General features: G+C 48.7%; 1 protein-coding gene across 6 annotated transcripts; it reads left to right on the top strand.

Moving 5' to 3' along the window:
- Nucleotides 1-870: 870 nt before the first annotated feature.
- LOC142727832 (pre-B-cell leukemia transcription factor-interacting protein 1-like) lies at nucleotides 871-21,710 on the top strand. Of its 6 annotated transcripts, none has more exons than XM_075849060.1 (12): nucleotides 872-1,012; nucleotides 5,988-6,124; nucleotides 9,441-9,531; nucleotides 16,555-16,615; nucleotides 16,696-16,763; nucleotides 16,890-17,007; nucleotides 17,477-17,689; nucleotides 17,867-17,890; nucleotides 17,977-18,053; nucleotides 18,225-18,350; nucleotides 18,758-20,118; nucleotides 20,954-21,710. In XM_075849060.1, exons 3-12 carry the CDS (start codon nucleotides 9,472-9,474, stop codon nucleotides 21,606-21,608), a joined length of 2,763 nt encoding a protein of 920 aa, XP_075705175.1. In that variant the 5' UTR covers nucleotides 872-1,012; nucleotides 5,988-6,124; nucleotides 9,441-9,471; the 3' UTR covers nucleotides 21,609-21,710. The 6 variants fall into 6 exon arrangements, with proteins under 6 accessions (XP_075705178.1, XP_075705175.1, XP_075705176.1 ...); XM_075849061.1 differs by having other exon boundaries at nucleotides 9,444-9,531; XM_075849063.1 differs by lacking the exon at nucleotides 5,988-6,124 and having other exon boundaries at nucleotides 871-1,012; nucleotides 20,935-21,047.
- The last annotated feature ends 3,358 nt before the right edge of the window (nucleotides 21,711-25,068 follow it).

Raw genomic sequence — 25,068 nt, forward strand, 5'->3', positions numbered from 1 at the left:
GAGCTGCGTGTGGAGTAACGGCCGTGCCGGTTGAGCTGTGTGTGGAGTAACGGCCGCGCCGGTTGAGCTGCGTGTGGAGAAACTGCCGCGCCGGTTGAGCTGCGTGTGGAGTAACGGCCGTGCCGGTTGAGCTGTGTGTGGAGTAACGGCCGCGCCGGTTGAGCTGCGTGTGGAGAAACTGCCGCGCCGGTTGAGCTGCGTGTGGAGTAACGGCCGTGCCGGTTGAGATGCGTGTGGAGTAACAGCTGCGCTGGGCTATAAATAGCGGCGGTATTAATAGGCGGCCGGTGCTTAGTATTCCGCAGGGCTCCGCTGCTGCCTCCTCAGGGCCCCCTATTCATGTCCAGTCTGCAGGGCCATGTCTCCTAAGTCTGTCGTACGCCGCTTATGAGATCGTTGCCAGGATTTGCGCCACTTTATGCGCCAGTTCCCGGCTTTCTACAGGACACGTCTGGCGTTTTCCCGTCTCATCGGAGGCCACGCCCACTTTCCAAACTCCTACGAAAAGTCGCAGATTTTGCTTAAAAAATATCGCACATCTACAACTATTTACACATAACCCGCAAGATACGGAACAGGGCGGCAACTATCACTCCCTTACCCCAGGAGCTCACAATCTAGTCTCCCTATCTCACACGTTACCAGTTGATGTATCAGTAATCACGGGTACGACACACACCTACAGCGCCCCCGCGCGTCCTGCTCCCTGTACTCCAGCAGCTGTTCACCTGTCGCTGTAACTGCCGGCAGGCGCAGGGTAAATCAACCTGTCAATCACCGCGCTTCGCACACTTTCCTCCTGTCACGTTGCTAGGGGCGGGGTAGAGCAGCCTCTTGGTTACCGCCGGCGGCCCGTATGGCTCAGAGGATTGGTCGGGCGGGGTCACGTGCTCTATGTCTCTGGCTGCTTCACAAGTTTCAGGAAAGTGACCCGAGGGCGGAGGCGGCTAGAGAGGAGAGAGCAGCCGGGTGAGGAGCACGGCCACAGAGGAGAGAGCTGCCGGGAGAGCAGGTGAGGAGCGCGGCCACAGTCCCAGCATGCTTTACTAGTATTATGTCTCAGCAGTGAGTATTGTAGAGCTCCCAGCAGCACAGAGTGTGTCAGGAGGGAGCAATGTATGAGTATTGTAGAGCTCCCAGCAGTACAGAGTGTGTCAGGAGGGAGCAATGTATGAGTATTGTAGAGCACCCAGCAGTACAGAGTATTTCGGAAGATACCAGTGTATGAGTACTGTAGGGTTCCCAGCAGCACAGAGTCTTTCAGGAGGGAGCAGTGTATGTGTTCTCGGGCTCCCAGCAGCACAGAGGTTGTCAGGAGCGGTCTGTGGGATGGGATGCAGTCGGTGCTCAGTGGCGCTTCCTCCCTGGTTTCCGTTCTTGCTGTTGCGGTCGCAGAGACGTTGCAGTAATACGCCGGACGTTATAAATCGTCTTCCTCCATTCTGTCCGCACCCCCTAAATGTCAGAGGTCTGTGCAGAAACCTCCAGCCCCCGGCGCTGTGTGAGGTCGGGGGTGTCAGTCTTCACTGGGGCTCTAGCATTGTATTCATGAAGCAGAAGGCTCTGTGTATGTGAGTGATAGAACAGTGGAGATGATGTAGTGTGAGGGTTCAGCACCTTTTACGGTGTTTTTATGACAAGATGTCGAGGCCTGGGGGGCAGACGGGGGAGGGGAGATTGTGTGTATATAGTGTACAGTGTGTGTATATAGTGGTGTGTGTGTGTGTGTATAGTGTACAGTGTGTGTATATAATGGTGTGTGTGTGTGTGTGTGTATAGTGGTGTGTGTGTGTGTGTATATAGTGTACAGTGTGTGTATATAGTGGTGTGTGTGTGTATATAGTGGTGTGTGTGTGTGTGTATATAGTGGTGTGTGTGTGTATATAGTGTACAGTGTGTGTATATAATGGTGTGTGTATATAGTGTACAGTGTGTGTATATAGTGGTGTGTGTATATAGTGTACAGTGTGTGTATATTGTGGTGTGTGTATGTGTATATAGTGTACTGTGTGTATATAGTGTACAGTGTGTGTATATAGTGCTGTGTGGGTGTGTGTTTATGTAGTTGTGTGTGTATAGTATATGGGTGTGTGTGTGTGGGTGTGGGTGTATGGTGTGTATATAGTGGTGTGTGTAGTATACAATGTGTATAGTATATAGGTGTGTGTATAGTATATTGTGTGTGTAGTTTATACTGTGTGTGTGTGTGTGTGTGTGTATAGTTTATAGTGTGTGTTTAGTTTATACTGTGTGTGTGTGTGTGTGTGTATATATATATATATGTGTGTGTGTGTATAGTTTATAGTGTGTGTATAGCATATACTCTGTATTATATAGGGGTGTGTGTGTGTGTGTGTATATAGTATATACTGTGTGTGTGTATAGTTTATAGTGTGTGTGTATAGTATATTGGTCTATAGTATATAGGTTGGTGTGTATATATAGTTGTGTGTGATTGTATAGTATATTTGTGTGTGTGTGTGTATATATAGTATATAGGTGTGTACAGTGTGTGTATGTATATAGTATATAAGGGTGTGTGTGTATAGTATACAGGTGTGTAGTGTGTATATATAGTTGTGTGTGTGTGTGTATGGTATATCGTTGTGTACATACACACACACACACACACACTAACCCCCCCCCACCTAATAACTGGCCGTGCCCCCCATGTGAGGAAGTAATTACCCCCCCACCTAATAACTGGCCGTGCCCCCATGTGAGGAAGTAATTACCCCCCCACCTAATAACTGGCCGTGCCCCCCATGTGAGGAAGTAATTACCCCCCACCTAATAACTGGCCGTGCCCCATGTGAGGAAGTAATTACCCCCCCACCTAATAACTGGCCGTGCCCCCCATGTGAGGAAGTAATTACCCCCCACCTAATAACTGGCCGTGCCCCATGTGAGGAAGTAATTACCCCCCCACCTAATAACTGGCCGTGCCCCCCATGTGAGGAAGTAATTACCCCCCCACCTAATAACTGGCCGTGCCCCCCATGTGAGGAAGTAATTACCCCTCCACCTAATAACTGGCCGTGCCCCCCATGTGAGGAAGTAATTACCCCTCCACCTAATAACTGGCAGTGCCCCCCATGTGAGGAAGTAATTACCCCTCCCACCTAATAACTGGCCGTGCCCCCCATGTGAGGAAGTAATTACCCCTCCACCTAATAACTGGCCGTGCCCCCCATGTGAGGAAGTAATTACCCCTCCACCTAATAACTGGCCGTGCCCCCCATGTGAGGAAGTAATTACCCCCCCCCCACCTAATAACTGGCCCTACCCCCCATGTGAGGAAGTAATTACCCCCCACCTAATAACTGGCCGTGCCCCCCATGTGAGGAAGTAATTACCCCTCCCACCTAATAACTGGCCGTGCCCCCCATGCGAGGAAGTAATTACCCCCCACCTAATAACTGGCCGTGCCCCCATGTGAGGAAGTAATTACCCCCCCACCTAATAACTGGCCGTGCCCCCCATGTGAGGAAGTAATTACCCCCCCCCACCTAATAACTGGCCGTGCCCCCCATGTGAGGAAGTAATTACCCCCCCCACCTAATAACTGGCCGTGCCCCCCATGTGAGGAAGTAATTATCCCCCCACCTAATAACTGGCCGTGCCCCCATGTGAGGAAGTAATTACCCCTCCCACCTAATAACTGGCCGTGCCCCCATGTGAGGAAGTAATTACCCCCCCACCTAATAACTGGCCGTGCCCCCATGTGAGGAAGTAATTACCCCTCCCACCTAATAACTGGCCGTGCCCCCATGTGAGGAAGTAATTACCCCCCCCACCTAATAACTGGCCGTGCCCCCATGTGAGGAAGTAATTACCCCCCCACCTAATAACTGGCCGTGCCCCCCATGTGAGGAAGTAATTACACCTCCCACCTAATAACTGGCCGTGCCCCCATGTGAGGAAGTAATTACCCCCCCACCTAATAACTGGCCGTGCCCCCATGTGAGGAAGTAATTACCTCCCACCTAATAACTGGCCGTGCCCCCCATGTGAGGAAGTAATTACCCCCCCACCTAATAACTGGCCGTGCCCCCCATGTGAGGAAGTAATTACCCTCCACCTAATAACTGGCCGTGCCCCCCATGTGAGGAAGTAATTACCCCCCACCTAATAACTGGCCGTGCCCCCATGTGAGGAAGTAATTACCCCTCCACCTAATAACTGGCCGTGCCCCCATGTGAGGAAGTAATTACCCCCCACCTAATAACTGGCCGTGCCCCCCATGTGAGGAAGTAATTACCCCCCACCTAATAACTGGCCGTGCCCCCCATGTGAGGAAGTAATTACCCCCCACCTAATAACTGGCCGTGCCCCCCATGTGAGGAAGTAATTACCCCCCACCTAATAACTGGCCGTGCCCCCCATGTGAGGAAGTAATTACCCCCCACCTAATAACTGGCCGTGCCCCCCATGTGAGGAAGTAATTACCCCCCCACCTAATAACTGGCCGTGCCCCCCATGTGAGGAAGTAATTACCCCCCCACCTAATAACTGGCCGTGCCCCCCATGTGAGGAAGTAATTACCCCCCCACCTAATAACTGGCCGTGCCCCCCATGTGAGGAAGTAATTACCCCCCCCCCACCTAATAACTGGCCGTGCCCCCATGTGAGGAAGTAATTACCCCCCCCACCTAATAACTGGCCGTGCCCCCATGTGAGGAAGTAATTACCCCCCCCACCTAATAACTGGCCGTACCCCCATGTGAGGAAGTAATTACCCCCCCCCCCACCTAATAACTGTCCGTGCCCCCATGTGAGGAAGTAATTACCCCCCCCACCTAATAACTGGCCGTGCCCCCATGTGAGGAAGTAATTACCCCCCCCACCTAATAACTGGCCGTACCCCCATGTGAGGAAGTAATTACCCCCCACACCTAATAACTGGCCACCACCATGTATAACCATCACACTACTACCACCACCACCATGTATAACCATCACACTACTACCACCACCATGTATAACCATCACACTACTACCACCACCATGTATAACCATCACACTACTACTACCACCATGTATAACCATCACACTACTACTACCACCATGTATAACCATCACACTACTACCACCACCACCATGTATAACCATCACACTACTACCACCACCACCATGTATAACCATCACACTACTACCACCACCACCATGTCAGACCGTCACACTACTACCACCACCATGTATAACCATCACACTACTACCACCACCACCATGTATAACCATCACACTACTACCACCACCACCATGTCAGACCGTCACACTACTACCACCACCATGTATAACCATCACACTACTACCACCACCACCATGTATAACCATCACACTACTACCACCACCACCATGTCAGACCGTCACACTACTACCACCACCATGTATAACCATCACACTACCACCACCACCATGTATAACCGTCACATTACTACCACCACCATGTATAACCATCACACTACTACTACCACCATGTATAACCATCACACTACTACCACCACCACCACCATGTATAACCATCACACTACTACCACCACCATGGGGGATCACTTCTCATTACCAGGCCCTTTACTCAGATGCTACACTGTACGGAGACGGGTTAATCGGATCGTCCGTCTCCATCACTTTGCATGTTGCCTGCAGTACGTCGCTGTTTACACAGGGAGACGTGCTGCTGACCGTTTCTGCAGCTGACCAAGCGTTTGTCGACTGATCGTTGCCGCGTTTATTATCAAATGAAGGCGCGTACTTTGGAGCGCTCGTTCTTGATTACTGGCCCCTGGACATGGACCTTAATATTAATATTTAATGATCTGAATTATTCAAGTGTGATAAATGTGTAAAAACAGAAGAAATCGGGTAAATGCTCCTCGTAATGGCGCGCGCTGTGTTCGCTAGACCTGTCGGACACTTGTTTGGCTGCCGTATTTTACGCCAATATTGGAGCACACCATTAATAAAATCTTTCACATTTTAATTAGTATGAGAGACAACACATCAGGTCAGCGGGACGTTCCTGCCGCCACACCAGGGTGAGTCTGAGGAAGGAGCCAGGGCCTGGTCACTTCTCTGCAGGTGGAGCAGACCCTCAGCGGGACGTTCCTGCCGCCACAGCACGGTGAGTCTGAGGAAGGAGCCAGGGCCTGGTCACTTCTCTGCAGGTGTAGCAGACCCTCAGCGGGACGTTCCTGCCGCCACAGCAAGGTGAGTCTGAGGAAGGAGCCAGGGCCTGGTCACTTCTCTGCAGGTGGAGCAGACCCTCAGCGGGACGTTCCTGCCGCCACACCAGGGTGAGCCTGAGGAAGGAGCCAGGGCCTGGTCACTTCTCTGCAGGTGGAGCAGACCCTCAGCGGGACATTCCTGCCGCCACACCAGGGTGAGTCTGAGGAAGGAGCCAGGGCCTGGTCACTTCTCTGCAGGTGGAGCAGACCCTCAGCGGGACGTTCCTGCCGCCACACCAGGGTGAGTCTGAGGAAGGAGCCAGGGCCTGGTCACTTCTCTGCAGGTGGAGCAGACCCTCAGCGGGACGTTCCTGCCGCCACACCAGGGTGAGTCTGAGGAAGGAGCCAGGGCCTAGTCACTTCTCTGCAGGTGGAGCAGACCCTCAGCGGGACGTTCCTGCCGCCACACCAGGGTGAGTCTGAGGAAGGAGCCAGGGCCTGGTCACTTCTCTGCAGGTGGAGCAGACCCTCAGCGGGACGTTCCTGCCGCCACACCAGGGTGAGTCTGAGGAAGGAGCCAGGGCCTGGTCACTTCTCTGCAGGTGGAGCAGACCCTCAGATAGCACATGGTCCCTTCTGTGCCTCAGCTAGAGGTCCAAGAGAAGGGGACAACTGAAAGTGCTGCCCCCCCCCCCAAAAAAAAAAAATCCTCAACTCCCTTCCAGGAGCCGAAACAATGGGGGAGGCTCCCTGGCCAAAATGACACTGGGCACAAAATGGTTAAGTCAACATGGCTCCAGTCCTGAAACAGGAGCGATGAAGAAGAGGACACGGACCGGAAGACGGCCTAAACTATAGTCCTACCCAGACAAGGTGTGATAGTCGGCGGGCTAGGAACCCTCCCTGTATAACTGTGTCCCATAGAGGGGAGATGGTCCCAATGATCGGGGGGACTAAGAAGCACGGAGAGGCTCTTATATAATGCTGCATACCTCTCTATGTATCATCTTGCCAGCAGAGGGAACATCACAGGAGCGGAAGTGGGGAACACCATTTTCCTAACTAATGGGAATCCGTACACTGCGGTAACGAATAAGGGGAGCTCTGTTCTGACTACTAGGGGGCCCTCAAGTTTCTACAGTCATTGCTGCCTCCTGGATATGCTGTCGGCTGGGGTGATGTCACTGCTCTTCCTTCTTGAGTCTGCAGTCCCCTGCTCCTGTGTGTAAATGGAGTATACAGATCCCCTCTCCCACCCAGTGTGCCGAGTGATCTGCTAGGTTACTGACCATCACCTGGTGGCGGGCTTGGTCTATGTGGCTTCTGTGGTCATCGGTGTAAGTACAATTTTCCCCCGCTTCACATTACATTGGCGCCGGTACACCAGTTCACACAATAACCATGTGTAGCTGGTACCTCAGAGTGCACCGGAAGGAGTGTCGTGGCATCATTCAACCACTGTTGGGGGGAGGGGTTGTCAGCTGCCAGGAACATTCTACACATGATGAGAAGCTGGCACCCGTTATAACACAGGACACGGGGTGTCAACAGTCCCACCATGGTCCTGTGTTCATTACGGTCATCGTTTTTAATGTGGTGGTTGGGTCCACGTGACGTCGTCGTGATTATGCGTTGGTCGTGTCCACATGATCTCATGATGTGTTGGTTGGGTCCACGTGACCTCGTTGTGGTGGTGGTCGGGTCCACGTGAGCTTAAAATGATGTGGTGGTCGGGCCCATGTGGCCTTGTTGTGATAGTTTGTTGGTCTGGGTCACGTGACCTCGTTATGATGATGTGGTGGTCGGGTCCATGTGATCTTGTGGTGATGCGTTGGTAGTGTCCACTTGACCTCATGATGTGTTAGTTGGGTCCACGTGACCTCGTGGTGATATTAGTTGGGTCCACGTGACCTTGTTGTGGTGGTGGGCTCCTTGTGGTCGGGTCCATGTCACCTCGTCGTTCAGACGTTCCTTTCTGTGTCACCTTCACATGTGTTGAGCAGTCTGGAATGGGCGCATTGATTTCCCGGTGATGAGTGAGAGTCTGGTACGGAGCAGCTGTTGTGTGTTTGACATTGGTAACTGCTCCATTTATTACGCCTGAGATAAAACAGAGCAAACACTGTGGGATAGGAATAGTATTGTGGCCGCTTATTCATCTTCAGCCTAGATTTTCTTGTACGGCCGTGTCCCTGACTCCTGGATCCTCCATGCTGTCATGCTGGACTCTGTGCCCGGCTTTATCCGTAGCTGTGCGTCGCTCTCGTAGCCTTTCCCTCCACGCTACCTACCCTGGCTTCTGATGGTCCATGGACTGCAGTAATTGGGGGGGGGGGCACCAGGTTCTGAGAGACCTCCTAGTCTCTAACAGCAGGTCAATGGCACTTGTTTTCTTCTATATATTTTGGACTGCGTCATGCGAGGCCCCAGCCTGATATTGTGGTGTGGCCCCCCTTCTCCTGTGCCGGCAGCTGCCGCATTGCTCCGTGTCGTGTAATGCCCGCACAGCTGTCTTCTTTACTCTCCACTCATTTGGATGAATTTGCAAGTGAAATAAATCTTAGACAAATTTAGCAGACGACTTCTCCAGGTTCATTGTATGGAGGAACAATGAGGCCACAGTAACGCGCTGACATCATGACACGGCTGTGCGCTCCGCCTCCGGTGAACCATCTTCAGTATTCCGTGAATATAAACATCATTACCTCCTCCACAGGGGATTTCTGTTACTCTGTGCAGAGTACAGGTAAATATGTTACTACCCAGAAACCATCAACAAGCAGGTTGGCCACAGCTGACGGATTGTGTTAGGGCTACTCCTATTCCATATTGTGCATTCACTCATGCGCAGGGGGTTAGTGGACTGTCGCTAAGTAATAAAATGTTAGGGTTCTGTTTTATTTCCTCACCAATTGCAAGATCTCTGCCTGCAGTCAGTGAATAGGAAAATTCTTCATTAAATTCAGAGATTAAAAACCTGTCCTGACAAAATACTTCTCATAGCTGAGGGTTTGTTACTATTGTATGTGGTCTAGACATGCCGCTGGAAGCTAAACTGCCTGGGCTCCATATAGATACAATGTACCTGCACCGATACGTTGTAACAAAGGCCTGGAGAGATGGCTGCTGCTGTACTTAGCCCAGAGGCTTATTTTACATTTGGTGTCGCTTAATGGATTTATGACGTTCGTGTCCAGTGTCAGTCCGCAGTGGGTGGGGTTACACAGCGTCTTGGAACGGAAAAAAAAATCATAAAACGTTGTTTATTCTCAGCAGGACTGAAGCGTCCACATTTGGGTGAAGGATGTCGGAGGGTCCCGATGGCCGAGACTCCGAGAATAACTGGGTGATGCCCAGTGCAGAGGTAAGAGAGGTCCCGCGGCAGGGACTGCACTGCTAAGACAGGCTCCTCCCACTGTGTGGCCTCCCAGCACGACTGGAGCATACAATCCATGACCCTACCCCCGGGAGCTCACAGTCTAGTGATATCATCAGTAACCCTGCCCCCGGGAGCTCACAATCTAGTGATATCATCAGTAACCCTGCCCCCGGGAGCTCACAGTCTAGTGATATCAGTAACCCTGCCCCCGGGAGCTCACAGTCTAGTGATATCCGTAGTGACCCTGCCCCCGGGAGCTCACAATCTAGTGATATCATCAGTGACCCTGCCCCCGGAAGCTCACAGTCTAGTGATATCCGTAGTGACCCTGCCCCCGGGAGCTCACAGTCTATTGATATCCGTAGTGACCCTGCCCCCGGGAGCTCACAGTCTAGTGATATCATCAGTGACCCTGCCCGTGAGTAATAAACATCAGTGACCCTGCCCGTGATAACATCAGATATCATCAGTGACCCTGCCCGTGAGTAATAATCATCAGTGACCCTGCCCCCGGGAGCTCACAGTCTAGTGATATCATCAGTGACCCTGCCCCCGGGAGCTCACAGTCTAGTGATATTGGCAGTAACCCTGCCCCCGGGAGCTCACAATCTAGTGATATCGGTAGTGACCCTGCCCCCGGGAGCTCACAATCTAGTGATATCGGTAGTGACCCTGCCCCCGGGAGCTCACAATCTAGTGATATCGGTAGTGACCCTGCCCCCGGGAGCTCACAATCTAGTGATATCGGTAGTGACCCTGCCCCCGGGAGCTCACAATCTAGTGATATCGGTAGTGACCCTGCCCCCGGGAGCTCACAATCTAGTGATATCGGTAGTGACCCTGCCCCCGGGAGCTCACAGTCTAGTGATATCAACAGTGACCCTGCCCCCGGGAGCTCACAGTCTAGTGATATCCGTAGTGACCCTGCCCCCGGGAGCTCACAATCTAGTGATATCAGTAGTGACCCTGCCCCCGGGAGCTCAGTCTAGTGATATCCGTAGTGACCCTGCCCCCGGGAGCTCACAATCTAGTGATATCGGTAGTAACCCTGCCCCCGGGAGCTCACCGTCTAGTGATATCAACAGTGACCCTGCCCCCGGGAGCTCACCGTCTAGTGATATCCGTAGTGACCCTGCCCCCGGGAGCTCACAGTCTAGTGATATCAGTAGTGACCCTGCCCCCGGGAGCTCACAGTCTAGTGATATCCATAGTGACCCTGCCCCCGGGAGCTCACAGTCTAGTGATATCAGTAGTGACCCTGCCCCCGGGAGCTCACAGTCTAGTGATATCCGTAGTGACCCTGCCCCCGGGAGCTCACAGTCTAGTGATATCCGTAGTGACCCTGCCCCCGGGAGCTCACAGTCTAGTGATATCCGTAGTGACCCTGCCCCCGGGAGCTCAGTCTAGTGATATCCGTAGTGACCCTGCCCCCGGGAGCTCACAGTCTAGTGATATCCGTAGTGACCCTGCCCCCGGGAGCTCACAGTCTAGTGATATCCGTAGTGACCCTGCCCCCGGGAGCTCAGTCTAGTGATATCCGTAGTGACCCTGCCCCCGGGAGCTCACAATCTAGTGATATCAACAGTGACCCTGCCCCCGGGAGCTCACAGTCTAGTGATATCCGTAGTGACCCTGCCCCCGGGAGCTCACAGTCTAGTGATATCCGTAGTGACCCTGCCCCCGGGAGCTCACAGTCTAGTGATATCCGTAGTGAGCCTGCCCCCGGGAGCTCACAGTCTAGTGATATCATCAGTGACCCTGCCCCCGGGAGCTCACAGTCTAGTGATATCCGTAGTGACCCTGCCCCCGGGAGCTCACAGTCTAGTGATATTGGTAGTGACGGAGCCCCCTTAGCTCCCTGGTACACAGTGATTGCGCTGCTATATATAGTCCTGAGTCAGATAAAACTGCTGAGTCCCGGCTGTGAACTCCAAGAATACTGCAGGAGTTATGTACCCGGCCGTGCCGCCATCCTCCCACACAAACCCTTCCCCCTCAACATTAGTAGAACATATGATGAAAATCTCTCTGGAGGATATAATAGTGCTGGAGTGATATAAGAGGAGCGGCTGATATCAGTCACATATGATGTAATGTCTCTGGAGGATATAATAGTACTGGAGTGATATAAGAGGAGCGGCTGATATCAGTCACACATATGATGTAATGTCTCTGGAGGATATAATAGTACTGGAGTGATATAAGAGGAGCGGCTGATATCAGTCACACATATGATGTAATGTCTCTGGAGGATATAATAGTGCTGGAGTGATATAAGAGGAGCGGCTGATATCAGTCACATATGATGTAATGTCTCTGGAGGATATAATAGTACTGGAGTGATATAAGAGGAGCGGCTGATATCAGTCACATATGATGTAATGTCTCTGGAGGATATAATAGTACTGGAGTGATATAAGAGGAGCGGCTGATATCAGTCACACATATGATGTAATGTCTCTGGAGGATATAATAGTAATGGAGTGTTATAAGAGGAGCGGCTGATATCAGTCATATATGATGTAATGTCTGGAGGATATAATAGTACTGGAGTGATATAAGAGGAGCGGCTGATATCAGTTACACATATGATGTAATGTCTCTGGAGGATATAATAGTACTGGAGTGATATAAGAGGAGCGGCTGATATCAGTCACACATATGATGTAATGTCTGGTGGATATAATAGTACTGGAGTGATATAAGAGGAGCGGCTGATATCAGTCACACATATGATGTAATGTCTGGAGGATATAATAGTGCTGGAGTGATATAAGAGGAGCGGCTGATATCAGTCACACATATGATGTAATGTCTCTGGAGGATATAATAGTACTGGAGTGATATAAGAGGAGCTGCTGATATTTTCATCATATGTGTGGCTGATATCAGCCGCTCCTCTTATAAGGGTATGTTCACACGCAAACTCAAAAACGTCTGAAAATACGGCGCTGTTTTCAAGGGAAAACAGCTCGTGATTTTCAGAAGTTGTTTTTTAAGCCACTTGTGATTTTCGTGGTATTTTTTTGGCCATTTTTGGAGCGGTTTTCTATAGAGTCTATGAAAAAACATCCCTGGAAGTGACCTGCATTTCTTTTTCGAGGCCGGTTTTTTACGCGGCCGTTTTTCAAAACGGCCGTGTAAAAAATGGCCCGTCGGAACAGAACACCGTTTTTCCCATTGAAATCAATGGGCAGATGTTTGGAAGCGTTCTACTTCCGATTTTTCGGGTGTTTACGGCCCGAAAAACGGACGTAAATAGGCCGTGTGAACATACCCTCACACTCCAGCACTATTATATTATATATGACTGATATCAGCCGCTCCTCTTATAACACTCCAGCACTATTATATCCTCCAGAGACATTACATCATATGTGACTGATATCAGCCGCTCCTCTTATATCACTCCAGCACTATTATATCCTCCAGAGACATTACATCATATATGTGACTGATATCAGCCGCTCCTCTTATATCACTCCAGCACTATTATATCCTCCAGAGACATTACATCATATGTGTGACTGATATCAGCCGCTCCTCTTATAACACTCCAGCACTATTATATCCTCCAGAGACATTACATCATATGTGACTGATATCAGCCGCTCCTCTTATATCACTCCAGCACTATTATATCCTCCAGAGACATTACATCATATGTGTGACTGATATCAGCCGCTCCTCTTATATCACTCCAGTACTATTATATACTCCAGAGACATTACATCATATGTGTGACTGATATCAGCCGCTCCTCTAATAACACTCCAGTACTATTATATCCTCCAGAGAAATTACATCATATATGTGACTGATATCAGCCGCTCCTCTTATATCACTCCAGTACTATTATATCCTCCAGAGACATTACATCATATATGTGACTGATATCAGCCGCTCCTCTTATATCACTCCAGTACTATTATATCCTCCAGAGACATTACATCATATGTGTGACTGATATCAGCCGCTCCTCTTATATCACTCCAGCACTATTATATCCTCCAGAGACATTACATCATATGTGTGACTGATATCAGCCGCTCCTCTTATATCACTCCAGCACTATTATATCCTCCAGACATTACATCATATGTGTGACTGATATCAGCCGCTCCTCTTATATCACTCCAGTACTATTATATCCTCCAGAGACATTACATCATATGTGTGACTGATATCAGCCGCTCCTCTTATATCACTCCAGCACTATTATATCCTCCAGAGACATTACATCATATGTGTGACTGATATCAGCCGCTCCTCTTATATCACTCCAGCACTATTATATCCTCCAGACATTACATCATATGTGTGACTGATATCAGCCGCTCCTCTTATATCACTCCAGTACTATTATATCCTCCAGAGACATTACATCATATGTGACTGATATCAGCAGCTCCTCTTATAACACTCCAGTACTATTATATCCTCCAGAGACATTACATCATATGTGTGACTGATATCAGCCGCTCCTCTTATAACACTCCAGTACTATTATATCCTCCAGAGACATAACATCATATATGTGACTGATATCAGCCGCTCCTCTTATAACACTCCAGTACTATTATATCCTCCAGAGACATTACATCATATGTGACTGATATCAGCCGCTCCTCTTATATCACTCCAGTACTATTATATCCTCCAGAGACATTACATCATATGTGACTGATATCAGCCGCTCCTCTTATAACACTCCAGCACTATTATATCCTCCAGAGACATTACATCATATATGTGACTGATATCAGCCGCTCCTCTTATATCACTCCAGCACTATTATATCCTCCAGCACTATTACATCATATATGACTGATATCAGCCGCTCCTCTTATATCACTCCAGTACTATTATATCCTCCAGAGACATTACATCATATGTGACTGATATCAGCCGCTCCTCTTATATCACTCCAGTACTATTATATCCTCCAGAGACATTACATCATATGTGTGACTGATATCAGCCGCTCCTCTTATAACACTCCAGTACTATTATATCCACCAGACATTACATCATATGTGACTGATATCAGCCGCTCCTCTTATATCACTCCAGTACTATTATATCCTCCAGAGACATTACATCATATGTGTGACTGATATCAGCCGCTCCTCTTATAACACTCCAGTACTATTATATCCACCAGACATTACATCATGTGTGACTGATATCAGCCACTCCTCTTATATCACTCCAGCACTATTATATCCTCCAGAGACATTACATCATATGTGACAGATATCAGCCGCTCCTCTTATAACACTCCAGTACTATTATATCCTACAGAGACATTACATCATATGTGTGACTGATATCAGCCGCTCCTCTTATATCACTCCAGCACTATTATATCCTCCAGACATTACATCATATGTGTGACTGATATCAGCCGCTCCTCTTATATCACTCCAGTACTATTATATCCTCCAGAGACATTACATCATATGTGACTGATATCAGCAGCTCCTCTTATAACACTCCAGTACTATTATATCCTCCAGAGACATTACATCATATGTGTGACTGATATCAGCCGCTCCTCTTATAACACTCCAGTACTATTATATCCTCCAGAGACATAACATCATATATGTGACTGATATCAGCCGCTCCTCTTATAACACTCCAGTACTATTATATCCTCCAGAGACATTACATCATATGTGACTGATATCAGCCGCTCCTCTTATATCACTCCAGTACTATTATATCCTCCAGAGACATTACATCATATGTGACTGATATCAGCCGCTCCTCTTATAACACTCCAGCACTATTATATCCTCCAGAGACATTACATCATATATGTGACTGATATCAGCCGCTCCTCTTATATCACTCCAGCACTATTATATCCTCCAGCACTATTACATCATATATGACTGATATCAGCCGCTCCTCTTATATCACTCCAGTACTATTATATCCTCCAGAGACATTACATCATATGTGACTGATATCAGCCGCTCCTCTTATATCACTCCAGTACTATTATATCCTCCAGAGACATTACATCATATGTGTGACTGATATCAGCCGCTCCTCTTATAACACTCCAGTACTATTATATCCACCAGACATTACATCATGTGTGACTGATATCAGCCACTCCTCTTATATCACTCCAGCACTATTATATCCTCCAGAGACATTACATCATATGTGACAGATATCAGCCGCTCCTCTTATAACACTCCAGTACTATTATATCCTACAGAGACATTACATCATATGTGACTGATATCAGCCGCTCCTCTTATATCACTCCAGTACTATTATATCCTCCAGACATTACATCATATGTGTGACTGATATCAGCCACTCTTCTTATATCACTCCAGCACTATTATATCCTCCAGAGACATTACATCATATATGTGACTGATATCAGCTGCTCCTCTTATATCACTCCAGTACTATTATATCCTCCAGAGACCTTACATCATATGTGTGACTGATATCAGCCGCTCCTCTTATATCACTCCAGCACTATTATATCCTCCAGAGACATTACATCATATGTGACTGATATCAGCCGCTCCTCTTATATCACTCCAGCACTATTATATCCTCCAGACATTACATCATATGTGTGACTGATATCAGCCGCTCCTCTTATATCACTCCAGTACTATTATATCCTCCAGAGACATTACATCATATGTGACTGATATCAGCCGCTCCTCTTATATCACTCCAGCACTATTATATCCTCCAGAGACATTACATCATATGTGTGACTGATAACGCTCCCACTCTGGACTGTGGGGTTACTCTCCCCTTGAGGTCTTGACAGGCCTCTCCCTTTTAGATCATTACTGGAGGGTGGTCCTGCTTCCCCATTAGGAGACAGGTTATCCTGTGCGGGCGGCAGTGCAGCGGGATACAGTGGTCGCTATGCTCGGGCCCTCGGGAGACGTCCTGCATTCAACCCTCCCCCTTCCTGATGGGCGCTCACATTGTGGCTGATTGTGATCTGTTTCTGCACAGAGTTTCCCGGTGGAGACGGTGGGAGCGGCGCAGGATAAAGCAGAAGAGGCCGGAGTAACAGGTGAGGAGTCCTGGAGGGGGACAAGTCTGTTCTGTTGCTGTGCAGGAGTCTCATCCGAACCCGTATGTCTGTGATTACAGGGTCAGAACCTGTGACTCCCCCTGACTGTGAGGAGACCGTCCAGCCGCCAGATGTAAAGCATGACACGGTAAGACTTTCTAATCAGACTCCAGCGGGACAGACCCCGCAACAGCTGGCTGACCTTTGGAAGCTGTGATGGCGGCCATGTGGTTTGTGGTTCTGGAGGTTAATGTAAGGCGATTCTGTGTCCCAGGAATTCAGTGAGGGCCCTACACATGAGGAGCAGCTGAACACTGAGGAGCCTGGGAGGCCGGGTGAAGAACAGGGGCCAGTTCCTGGTACGGAGAGCTCGACAGGTCCCAGCAGAGTGGGTGAGTAGTGTAGGGCGCTGAGCACGGCCCTCTGATCAGTGCATGGACCGGCACGCTCTTTATTATAATATCTCGGCCTGTAACCTCGCCCCCTCTATCTTCTTCTTCTTGTCTTGAAGAGAGTTATTTTCAGAAACTAGCACAGCTCCTCCCTGAGCCCTTGTCACTGGGTGGCCTGAGGACCTGGGGCCTGCGCTCGGCTAATGGAACAGGTGCTGTGTGGTGTCCGCTTGCTGCATGTCTAGTGGACTGCTCATCGGCTCCTCACTCATGGATGGCGGTCATTGATAGAATAAGCTTGTGCAGCCTCCTACTGACACAAGGCTTACTGCTGCATGGTCTGTGTGGCCCCCGGGCTTCTGCTGAGAGACTTCCCCCACTTATTTATCATCCCGTGTGACTCTGGCTAGTGACGTCTATGTGCTATGCCTCCATGTCACACATACCCTCCATAATTTTGCCTCCACAGGGGGGGACCTGGAGGAAGTAAGCTGCTCCAGTAGTGAGGATGATGTGGAGGGTCTCAGGAAGCGCGTGGGCCGAGGGGCTCCTCCTGTCAGTATTGGTCCCAGCATCGGAGGGGGCGTACAGCAGGACACAGACGCTGGATCCTCTCTGAACCTCAACACATTGGTCATCGCAGCCGTCGGCCTCATCTGCGTCGGCCTTCTGGTCTTCTCAGGTGAGTTGTGATGGGAGCGCCCGCTGCTGGCTGCCTCACAACTATGGATGTTATGCATTTATAGCCCCTATCCCTCATAGAGCTATCCTAGCCCAGACCCAGGACATATAATAGAGGTCAGGGGGCTGATTGGTCAGTGTAGACATCTGGAGCTAATGGTCTCCACTCTCTCCACAGGCAGCAGCTTCAACAATGATGACGGTGAGTTCAGTTTTCTCTCCATATAGTGGGTGTAGGGGAGTATATGGAACGTGCACATCCCTGAACGGAGTCTTTCTCCAACCCAGATCGTCCTCAGACTGTAGTGTCACGCAGCGTGAATGGAGGAGACAAGCAGCCGCCACAAGTCATCTCCGACATTCAGGTGAGCACTCTCCATACATTGCAGCGAATGTTGTGTGTCTGTGTGTAGGTGCCAGCCTGTCTGTGGGACCCCTATATTCATGTTTGGCGTGGGGGGGGGGGGGTACATATTTTTAGTACGTCTCACTAGCAGCTTCTGTCTAACTGGTTTTCATCCCTTGTTTCCGGCCAGGAGTGGATTGAGCAGCACGCGGACCAGTTCACGGGGGATCCGAGCAGCTTGCAGGTCATGAGCGGCCTCCTAGACAAAGTTGCCAAGGAAAACCAGGAGATTCGGCACATGCAGGCCAAGCTTCAGGTCACCAAATTCCCTTACTGCACGGTTCCTTATGTAGAGCAAATATGAGACCTCGCACTATAGACATACTGATGGACCCAGGCCGGGGCGGCGATATCTCCCTCCGAATCACTTGCTTTACACCCTGTAACACATTGCACTGAGCTGTATAACATTATAGGAGATCTAGTTTTCCATTGGAACGGTGCACTCATCAGCAGGCGCCCTCCGTGATTACAGTGCTCGTGAATAGTGTTACGTTCTCACGGTACCACAGCTATTGGGGAGTTGTGCATATGATTAATAGGGGACCCATGGTATCGGTGAGGGGGAGACCACGGGGGAGGCTAGTAATTGTGTGGACTGGTGTACCCTGGGTAGAGTGTGCGTGACATAATGTTCAGTCTTCCATTCTCCGGTCATTCTAGGCGCAGAAAGAAGAGTTAGGAGCTCTGCTGTCTGTCAGTGATGGGGAGAAGGGCACTCCAGGACTGGCAGAAGAGAACGTCCGACTGAAGGATGCCCTCCTGAAAGAAGAGACTGCACACTTGTCTGCTAAGGAGGAACTGCAGAATGTACAGGAGAAGCTGGAAGTTTTTGAGACCAGCAGTGGGGAGAAGGAGGCTTTGGTGTTGGAGAACTCCCAGCTGAAAGTGGACCTGGATGCCTTAAGGAAACAGATTGAAAGCTTCTTGGCTCAGAAGGAGACCCTAGTGGCGGAGTCCCAAATGCTCCGACAGGAACTGGATAAGCAGCGGTTGTTGGTGGCCTCCATCAGACAAGATCTAGAAAATCTAGTGCCAAAAAGCACTGGAGAGGAGGACGAGAAATTACTCCAAGGAAATCTCTCAGAAGTGAGCAGCAGGCTGGCCATGGAGGCTCAAAGGTCTGAAACGTGGGAGAAGAAGTATGTGGAACACGCGCAGAGAAGGAAAGAGCAGGTGGGAGAAGAAAGAAGGGAGCATGGTCATAAGGAGTGGAAGAGGGCAGACAAGCCCAGCAAGGACTCAAACATCTCCACTCAAGGAGGAGACTTCAAAAAAGTGCATTACAAGCATGGCAAGGAGCACGGCAAGCGATGGATGGAGGCACAGCACGAAGAGTGGAGGAGCAAAAAGCAAGAGGAAAAGCACTGGCGTGACAAGAAGCATAGTCACTGGGAGGGAGAGAAAGCTGGGGCAGCGACCCCAGAGGAGACAGAGACCTGGAAGAGCAAGGGCAGAGACTCCGCACACCACCATCATGAAAACTCTGAGCGAAGCTGGAAAGAGAAGACGCATCATCATAAGGTTGAAGCGGGGGAGGTATTCCATCCTCGGAAGGGGCAGAAGGACTTTACTGATAGTCACAAGAAAAGGGAGGAAAACGAGAAAAGTAAAGCTCATCGGCACCATGACCACAACAAGTTCTGGAAGAAGCTCTCAGACCATCAGTATCGGGTTCCTGAAGGATGCTCTGGCCTGGAAGACTGCGCTCGGAAGGATGGCGTAGACCTGTTTAATGTGGAGCTGAAGCCTGTGCAGAGGAAGCAATTTGAGGAGTTCCTGCTGAGTTACCTGGCCAAGTCACAGCTGTCAGAGCACCTCCCTGAGCTTACGCCTCTTCTTGATGGCTTCTTTGAGGGGCCGTTCTTTTCCCACCATAAGATCCGCTTTAAAGACTTTGTGGATGATGTGGAGGATTTTCTGGAAGATCTAGCCAGAAAAGAGACTGGAAATGATGACCTGGTGGATGACTTTGAGAGAGATGTCTACATCAGCATCTTTGGAGAAGCTGCCACAAAGAAAAGGTGAGTCTGTTCTCCTCACACCCCAACATTGTGTTCTTCTTTGCCAACGGTCAAATCATGCTCAGCTGTTCATAGTCCGGTCATTTTAGGTCCACAATTCTGTACTGAATACTTTCTTAATAGCGGTCAGAGCCCAGTTTTTCTGATACAGAGATTCAAATCCATTGCATAGCTATAGATTTGCATTTTAATATCCTAGCTACCTGCAGCCACCACTAGGGGCGATAATTGCATTATTCCCTAGCCCCTAGTCTCCACTAAGCTCCCTTTAGTGGTTGCTGCAGGTAGACAACCTTATTTAACTATGCAGGAGATTTGGAGCACTGTATTTGAAAAAAAAAACAACTCTTGACTGCTATATAGTTGGATTTTGAATAACTAATCAGCAGATTTTTGGAACCATTTAGATGCAAGAAAAAGTTGTTGAAGGGCAATTTCCAATAAGTTCCGGCTAGAATGATTCTACATCGACCACTCTGGGTCCAGCCTTTAGCGTCCTGTGTATCCGTCATCTGGATGTACACCGCTCATTCATGTTGTGTAATTAACCCCTTTATAGTCACCTTGATCTAAAGTCTAGATCTCCGTAGCATTGTCCTCCCAGAGACTGTCTGATTTCCCGTCCACATTAGTTCTTCAGCCGTCCGTGGCATTCCCTTTATTATATCTGCTCATGTTTCTTTAGTCCATTCTTGTGAGGTAACATTAGATGAAGGCTCGTAGTACTAGTTTATTATCTGATTAGTAATAGCTTTGTGTCGCTGATTGGATTACCTATGACCTGTTATTGGCACTTCCTCTAATAACATGTTCCAGGTCTTAATTCCTCTTGTAGATTTGCCAAGAAGGACGAGCAGCAGAAGATCAACAAGTACCACAAACACTCTGGAAAACTGGAGAAGACTTATGACATGGGCAACAATCAATCAGATGACAGACATCCCATGAACGACAATCCCTTCAAGACTGACTCCCATGGCTTCAACCTTTCTGTAAAGAAGCACAAGAAACATGAAACCCCTAAATCTTGGTCTCCAAACACTCAGTATAAAGAAGAATCTGACCACCAATATGAGAATGAAGACAAATGCAATCCCAAAACTCATCACAGATCACCTAAGGACAAAGACCATGACAAGAATGGGCACCATTTTGAGAAGCCCAAATATCCTCACGCGAAGTCTGGTGGAGAAGCTGGAGAACACCACCACAATGATCACCATTTTCATCAACAATATAAAAAACATCAGAAAGATGGAAAGTGGCAGAAGCAGCACCTCGACAATCAAAACTATCACACGAGAAATCACAATAAATACAAGCAGCAAAAGTCTATCAATAAGAAATCTGATAAATACAAGGAAGACGTAGAGCCTTCATTCCAAAAAGAACACAAAGATTATTCAAAGAAACACAAGAAAGATGGCGACGACAAAAGTTACCAGTCCTCTCAGTCATGGGAGCCACCACCACCACGAGTGGTCTCCTAATCATGAACCCTGGAAAGATGGTCACCATGGACATAGGCAAGCTGACGTCTTTGAGTATGAAGGATCCACTCAACAAAACCCATCAAAGATTTACTACCACAAGCACGAAGACAAGGAAAGACGCAGAAACTACCACAACGAGCATGATAAAGCCGAGGACAAGAATGAGAACTACCCGCCAAAACATGGCAATGACAAACGTAAAAATTACCGTCATAAGTATGAAGAAGACAGGGATGCGGCCTACCACCACAAGTATGACAAAGACCACCACAATCAGGAAGAAAACAAGAACAGAGATAGGGAATACCACCCCAAGTATGACAAAAATCACCACAATCGGGATGAAGGCAAGGACAGAGATAGGGACTACCACTACAAGCCTGACACACGTCACCACAAGCAGGAAAAAGACAAGGACAGAAATAGGGAGTACCCCCTTAAGTATGACAAAGACCACCATGAGTATAAGGAAGAGAAAAACAGAGATAGGGACTACCGCCACAAGTATGACAAAGACCCCCACAATCAGGAAGAAGACAAGGACAGAGAAAGGACCTACCACGAGCCTGAAACACGTCACCACAAGCAGGAAAAAGACAAAGACAGAAATAGAGAGTACCACCACGAGTATGATAAAGACCATCACAATCAGGAAGGTAAGGACAGGGATAGGGACTACCATCACAAACCTGACACACGTCACCACAAGCAGGAAAAAGACCAGGACAGAAATAGGGACTACCACCTCAAGTATGACAAAGACCACCATGAGTATAAGGAAGAGAAAAACAGAGATGGGGACTACCACCACAAGTATGACAAAGACCACCATAAGCACGACACAAAACATCACAAGCAAAAAGAAAACAAGGAAAAGCATGGCAACTTCCCCCACAAACATGATGACGAAGAAGAGAGAAGACAGGGGGACTATCGCCACAAGCTTCGTGATCCCCACAAGAAGTACTAGAAGTTTCCCCAGTTTCCTGCTTCTCCACCAGTCTGCAGTATGTCATAGAGATGATTGCCCGCTAGGGTGAGGCGACATTCATGGTCAGGAGCTGGTGGAATTGGGAAGAGTTTCTCGTGTTCGTTAAGCACTCCTATAGTTCTCACCGTTGCGTGACCTTGTCTTCTGGGACTTTCTCTACTTATGACGTTCGCTGTTACATTGGAGACTGTCCTGTGAGGAATTCTTGTCATTTCATCCCATAATCCGCTCCATGTCACCATCATCCTCTCCAGTTTTCCATCTTATTATGACTTTGCAGTGTTTTGATCCCATTTTTCCCTCTGAACCTCCTTGTGCCAAGACAATGGAAAGTAGTTATAGGATAATACCAGTTCTTACCAGTAACCGGACACCAGCAGGGGGTGTTTTGAGATCAGAGTGTGGAGAGGGTCAGTAAGGCACATCAGGTGAAGATAAGAAGCAGCCAATCCGATGTCTGCTAAAATCTAATTAAATTAATATTTAATTTGTTTTCTCTAGGAGTACAGCCGGCCATACATCATATATTTTAGATGGCCAATTCAGACAATTTTTTGCCAACTATTACCCCCATGAACAAGCTTGACTGACGCCAACTAAAGGAAGATACATTAATTGTGGAAAAATGGGGTTGCCATGTTGGATTTATTCAATGTTGTGGATTGCAGTCTTAGTCAATACTGAAATTCCTGATCAATTATAGATCTGCATCCCATCATTAGTAGCCCTGCCCAGATTGAGTTGGTTCAACAACTTTCACAGACCAACCATAAATTACGAGTGGTAAAGAAAATGGCCATCTAAAATCTGTATTGTATTGCCAGCTGTGGGCTATTTAGATCCAAGTTCAACCTAATATCAGGCAGTTTTGATTCACAGGTAGTAAGACAGAACCTAGGAGGTAGATAAAAAGGGGTCTCTAATGGCCGCTAGCCTCCGCTCTGCTGGAGAATCCCAAAAGACGGGAACAATGGGCAGTTTCTGGGGCAACGCTGGATCTAAAAAAAGGAAACGTATCAGTCCTTCCTGCTTCTTCCTTTATACTTTTTCCCTTCATACCTTGCCTCCCTTTATGATCCACTTCTGTTTTTGGCTAAAAGAAGATTGCCCCAGAAGCTGCCGGAGTCTGTCTTTACTGCAGACATAGATGGCAGTCACCGAGTATTGCCCTCCACCCATTGTTTGGCAGATGGCCCTGCGTTTACCGCTTTGCACTCTTCTCGTCACTACACTGGGTTGCGCTTTATTTTTTTGCATTTGATGCCGTTTGCTGTTTTAAGTTAATTTAACTCTCACTGAACTAATGCACTTTGGAAATAAAACTTTAAAACGTTGTCATTGTCTCTTCTATCACTGCGGGGGCACTCTCCTTAATAGTGGGCTGAAGCTGATGTGGTGACCGCGCAGGTCTGGACTGAGGGCGTAAATCCATTCAAAGTAGAGCATTGTAGCGCCAAGTGTTGGCATGTCCCTGGGGACAAGTGTCAGACAGCAGTACGCAGTGTCCTAGTGCCAATATAGGTGATAGATGCCCTCAGAGCTCATATACTGTGGTGGCCCAAGCTCCAGTTACCTCCAAGAGCCTAGCAATACAATAAAGATGTCACGGTCACAGGGTATGCGGACCCACTCAGGCCGCTGGAGCGGAGGGGCAGCTGGCCTACTCAGTCTATGCAAAAGTCTATAGCAGTTCGTAACACAAGGGTACTTGAAGTAGTCCAGACAGTGGCCGAGGCTTCAGCACAGATGGAGGTGGGTGCAACAGGTTGCGCCAGATGTGGCGGATAACACTGGATGTGGCAGAGGTGCAGTAGGACAAGACTCCAACACTAATAAGCTCAGGAACAAGAACACAGCACGGGATACAGGTGGCAGGGCACAGGATAACCATTTGCTAAGACTCACATGGGATACACTAACAACGCTCAGGCAAGGAGTAAAGGGACAGGGCCCTTATAGTCCAGGAAATCATGGGCAGTTAAAGATGATGATTTCCTCCTGTGCGCGCGCTGGCCCTTTAAGGCCAGGAACCCTACGGGACACAGTGGACCGGAAGTAAGCGCTGGCGTCTTCTGGAGAGGAGATGCAAGCCAGCGCTCACAGATCCATGGCTGCGGCTGCCATGTGAGTAGACCCGACGGTCCGCGGCCATGGATGCTACAAAAGACAGTGACACCTCCCCACACACACAGCGCCCTCCTCACAGGCTGTACACATACCGACCCTCCCCAGATGTGACCCCTCTATAAATGTAATAAAACCCCTCTATAAATCCCTTGTAAAGCCTAACATAAAATTCAATTTTGGGCTCCAAATTGTAAAAAGGATGTAGAACTGGAGAGGGTTTAAACGCGGGCGACAAGATTAATAAATGAGATAGGAGATGTCCCTTACAACGAAAGGCTAGAAAAACTGGACTTGTTCAGCTAGAAAAAAAGACGTATTAGAGGTCATCGTATTAACATG

The sequence above is a fragment of the Rhinoderma darwinii genome, unplaced genomic scaffold (assembly GCF_050947455.1).
Source record: "Rhinoderma darwinii isolate aRhiDar2 unplaced genomic scaffold, aRhiDar2.hap1 Scaffold_651, whole genome shotgun sequence".
NCBI lineage: Eukaryota > Metazoa > Chordata > Amphibia > Anura > Rhinodermatidae > Rhinoderma > Rhinoderma darwinii.